The 5,297-nt window shown below is 28.7% G+C and overlaps 1 protein-coding gene across 1 annotated transcript; it reads left to right on the plus strand.

The window, feature by feature from the left end:
• Positions 1-379: 379 nt before the first annotated feature.
• LOC113550493 lies at positions 380-4,891 on the plus strand. The gene is made up of 3 exons (XM_026952366.1): positions 380-430; positions 642-804; positions 3,673-4,891. Exons 2-3 carry the CDS (start codon positions 709-711, stop codon positions 4,591-4,593), a joined length of 1,017 nt encoding a protein of 338 aa, XP_026808167.1. The 5' UTR covers positions 380-430; positions 642-708; the 3' UTR covers positions 4,594-4,891.
• Positions 4,892-5,297: the final 406 nt, after the last annotated feature.

Consider the following 5,297-nt stretch of genomic DNA (forward strand, 5'->3'; position numbering starts at 1 on the left):
GGCTCGTACATTCCTGTCGCGATGCTTCAGGTGCTACCTGCGACATGGCCCCCCTCTAAAATTGTTATTTTTAGGGCGCGCACAAAACGGACACACAATATACAAAACGCTATAAAATATAACTTTATTCACCGGAGGCGGTACGGGATATTCTATATGCGAGTGTGTTATATCCCAACGTGTTCTAAATCATCCGTAGTTCTGTATCGTTGTTAAGGTTCGGGCACACAGAACGCGGTCTGTCACGGCGGGCTACGAACGCATATGATCGTCGTAAGTGTATACTCGTAATATTATTTTCTCTACGAATGTTTTGTTACTACAGCAGTCGTACAACGCACGTGCACGCTATATTATTATCGCGGCTATACCTATATTATGTACATTGACGCGTCCCCGAACAAACATCGTAATTAACTATATTCGTTAGGTAGGTACTATTTATATTACAGGTAATATAATAATGTAATTATGCTATTGATCTGTTTTTATTAAACCGTTTCATATCGTGCGGTGAATTAATATTATGTCAGACAAATCTAATCGAATACCTATGGCTCTTATCGTCACGTTATTTAGAACTAAGCTTGGATGTAATACAACAGGGATTATTAATCATATAGTATATTGTATTTTTATAGTTTAAAGTCGCGTCGAAAGATTAAACAACTGCCGTAAACTTTTCAACTAAAAACAAGAGGTGATAAAATGCAATCGGGCCACAAGTCAAACGCAGGTTTGCGAAAACACGATATCAAGGAGCATCAAGTTACAGCTACAAACTTAGAACACGCTACGGCTACGGTAAGAAAATTGTAATCATAGTAAATTTTTTATTGGCATTTATGATAGGTTCACTATATTATAATATTGTTATGGTACTTACCTAATACTATTAATATTAAAACACGACTAAAATTTATAAAAAAAAGCAATCGCTTTTATTGTACGTTTAAAATTAAAAGCCGACATAAAAAAGTGAACTAATAGGTATCGGCTCTGCTAAATAAATGTCAAATGATGTCCGTTGTTTAGTGTAAAATGTACATAATTGTCATTGAGTTTATCACTGTAATGGATGTGTTAAATTTGAATTAAATGATAAACACCTGCATACGAATAACGATTCTGAACGAAGATAGACTGTTATCCTATATTATACTATGTATATTTTATGGCTGTTTGTAAACAACATGTTAAAATATTATTGCAATAGGACAGAGTTTAAGTGAGACTATAATATTAAAATCATAGCTCAGTATAGGGAATTTAATTAGCCCATAAGGCCCTAACGAAATATAAGTGTGGCTCAATGTTAATGTATACATGTAATTATATTTTAATTACATAAGTATAGAGATTCATTTATCATTACTATACAATATTTTAAAAACGTTTAATGCGCTATACATAATATTATTGTTGAAAAATTATAGTATATAGTTTACATTTATACATTTAATTTTAATAAATGTATTGGTAAAAATAGGATATGGTAAACTGCGATAAAATTACACCTTTTCTAAAAGTCGATAAGTAATTTGCGACAAAAAATTAACATTAACAATCTGTGACAAGACCGATAAGATACATTATACAAACTGCGAGAATTTAATTTTTATATATAATATATATAGATACTATGTACATACCGATACGATAACATCTATAGGTATATGCATGCATCATATATACCTATGTGTTATTATATACATATATTATTTAATTGTTTTGTAATATTGGAGACAAATTTGTAAGGAAATCCAAATTTATTTCTAAGTTTTAATATAATATACTAAATATCGGCTCCTTCACGAGTATTAGTTTATCATAAGTTAGGTAAGTACGTGCTGTGTCGTATAATATTGTATTTAAAACGGATCTTACGAGAATGTTTAGCCAAAACAACAAAAAATAATAAAAAAAAATAAAATAAGCGATTATCCCACATGGATTTGCTCAAAGAAAACACGCAGAGCGCCAAATTGGTTTTAAACAACGAAAATATTACTCTATAGGCTTTAAGAAAAATCATTGCTGGTACATAATCTATAGCTATACTCTAAGATATATATATATATATATAATTAAATAATTAACGTATATGTGTTATCGTATCGGTTATGTACATAGTATCTATATATATTATACACAATAAATATAAAATATATAAAATACATTTTCGCAGTTTGTATAATGTTAATTTTTTTGGCGCAAGTTTAAAGGTGTAATTTTGTCGCAGTTTACCATCTCTCTATTTTATGATATATGTGTTTATATTGCTATTATTGTAATTATTTATTAAAATTAGTAATACAACGAGTTGAATCAATTATTGCCAGAAACCTCACATTTTTACATTATTATTTTTATAATAGTAAATATAGTTGTCTTATATCTTGTATTATTATTTATTCCTATATAGTTTTAAAAATAGTTAGTTATTTTTCTATAAAATTAAATATGATCTTTGGTTTAGTTTGACAAGTTTTTTCGCTAAAATTACAACTATTATTATATAAATACATGTACCTATCGTATCTACATAATTTATGTAACAGCTTCATGTATCAATAACATATTATATAATATAATAACATATATCTCAATCTTAGTACAATACCTCGTATTTTAATTTAATTTAAACTGTTTTACTTTTTAAGTATTTAAGTAATATTAAAAATATACAACATAATAATAATTATTACATTAATTAATGTAAATTGCATCATTTTTAAACAATATTATGTCCTTTTATCATTCAGAAAAACTAAATAGGATAATTATTTTTTAGAAACAAATTAAATAGTTTTTTTGGATCTCCTGAGCAATTTGTAATTGTTTTTAATAGTGTTTTATTACATTAAATATTCTACAAGCTTTTCGGCTGAGCTAAGAAAATATTTTTTACGTTTCAAGTTTTTACAAAGGAATATTTCTTAATAATAATAATAAAGTAACAACAATTGGTTGAGGTAAATCGTATTATTATACGTTTGAATATCTATTTTTTTAACATTTTAACTTCAATCGGTGATAAAAATGAATTGATATGTTACACGTAAATATATATTTTTTTAAATTTTGAAAAAAATGAAAAAAACTTATGAGGAATATTATAACATATTTTTAACTTTAGGTGATAAACTTAAAAATATAATTAATTTTATAATACAAAATGATTTGCATTTCGTAAAAATTTGAACTTTGAATACTTATAAAAAAAAATGTCGAAGATATATTTTTGATATTTTTATTTTTTGCAAGATAAACTTACTAGGAATCTTGTATTACTTGTTTAAAGTTTTTTACTAGTAAACGAAAAAAATATCGTTATATGTAAGTACTTACATTTAAAAATAAACTAAAAAAATTAAACATTTTAAATGTCCATAAATAACAAAAAATATTTTGAACATTTTACCATATCTAATAAATGCTAATATGAATAGGTATTTTGTGAACATTTGAAGGTTCTACGGTTAATTGTTTTTGTGAAAAAAACAGCTGTTCCGTGTTTATATTCCACCTATCTATGTTCAGATATTAATGCGTATTTTATTTTGTGGCACATATATGTGTGTGTGTGTACCACTGAATGTATAATATAACCGATTACTTAAACCTATATACTTAACACGTAGTTGAAAATTTTATATTATTTGTGTGTAGGCCATGTTCACCACGATGACGGTGAACGCTACAACTACCGAAGATACACTTACTGTATACGAGTCAGCCGTAGGCAATCCTAGTAATCCCGTTGAAGACGAGTCGACCGAAAACAAGTCCGCTGTAGGTGAGCCAGCTATAGGAGAACCAGCTATAGACGAATCCCAGGTTGATGAGTCTGATCTAAACGAATTCGATATTGAGGAGTCTGACTTCGAAGAATCCGATATTGAGGAGTCTGACTTCGAAGAATCCGATATTGAGGAGTCTGACTTCGATGAGTCCAACACTGAGGAGTATGACTTCGATGAGTCCGATATTGAGGAGTCTGACTTCGACGAGTCCAACATTGAGGAGTCTGACTTTGATGAGTTCGATACTGAGGTCTCCGACTTAGATGATTTTTACGATTTCGAAACAGATTATTCCAACATTGATAATTTTGACGTATACGAGAATACTGTAGATAATGTTGTCGCAAACGAGCACAATCTAGACGAGTTCAAACATTTCGTAAATTACATTGACCAGTGCAACAGTGATCAGCATTTTATCGTGAAGATGCACACAAAAGCTATATACAACTTAAAGCCATTGGAAGAAGAGCCTTCGGCACTTCAATTTGGACGGTTCACGGAAAAACTAGTGTTGCATATATGGGTGCTGCAAATGCAAGATCCGCTTGACATTGACCGATGGAGTGGACTATTGATGCATATAATTTACAGTAAATTGGACCCGGCGACTAGGAATTTGTGGAACAAATTCGTTTGGGATTGTAAAAAACACGGCAGGAATGTTAGCATGACGAAAATTTTGGATTTTTTGCGAGCCACGTGTCGCGAATACGAAATTAAGAAACCACCCAGATTCCTAAGTTGCATCAATTGTGTTTATAATGATTTAGGTTCCAAATGTTGACATTTTAATGTTTACAATTTACTGATTCTTAAAAAAAAAAATCCCAAACAAATGCTCTTTGATTTCTTTAAAAATTAATATGAATCCGTTATGTGCACAATTAGTTAAAAGTAGTAATTAAAACTCACAGACACCATGCAAAATAGAATATCTGATGAATCGTGGTATCTGTACCAGGAACAGCGTTGTTTATGCATAATATATAACAATGAATTACATAATCATAATTTATTACAATCATTATGGTACACAGATTAACCATCTATGTGTTGCGTACAACGTATTTGTCGTTTTATTCTATGAAATGTATATTAATGTATTATTTCATTGCGGTGATATACATTTGGATACAATATTTACAATATATAAATTTTTTTTTCAATTATTATTATTATCTTTTTTAAAAAATATTTGATCTTTAATTATAAACGCTGATCTATGATGCATATAATAAAATACATTTTCATATTTTTGTCTATTTTTTATTCTTAAGCCAAAATTTTACATCCTTCATGTTTAAACAAGTGCTGGTTAGTAAATAAACAACGGTAATACGTGCATAATATATTATTATGACAAAAACTGCAATTTGTTTATTCGGTATACGATGTTTTCTAGTACATACATAAATTAATTGAAGCATCAATTTCGTGTGTACCTAACGAATTAATTATTTAGTGTTAAACTGTTAAAGTTTTTATTTT

Source organism: Rhopalosiphum maidis, chromosome 1 (assembly GCF_003676215.2).
Source record: "Rhopalosiphum maidis isolate BTI-1 chromosome 1, ASM367621v3, whole genome shotgun sequence".
In the NCBI taxonomy this organism is placed as follows: Eukaryota; Metazoa; Arthropoda; class Insecta; order Hemiptera; family Aphididae; genus Rhopalosiphum; species Rhopalosiphum maidis.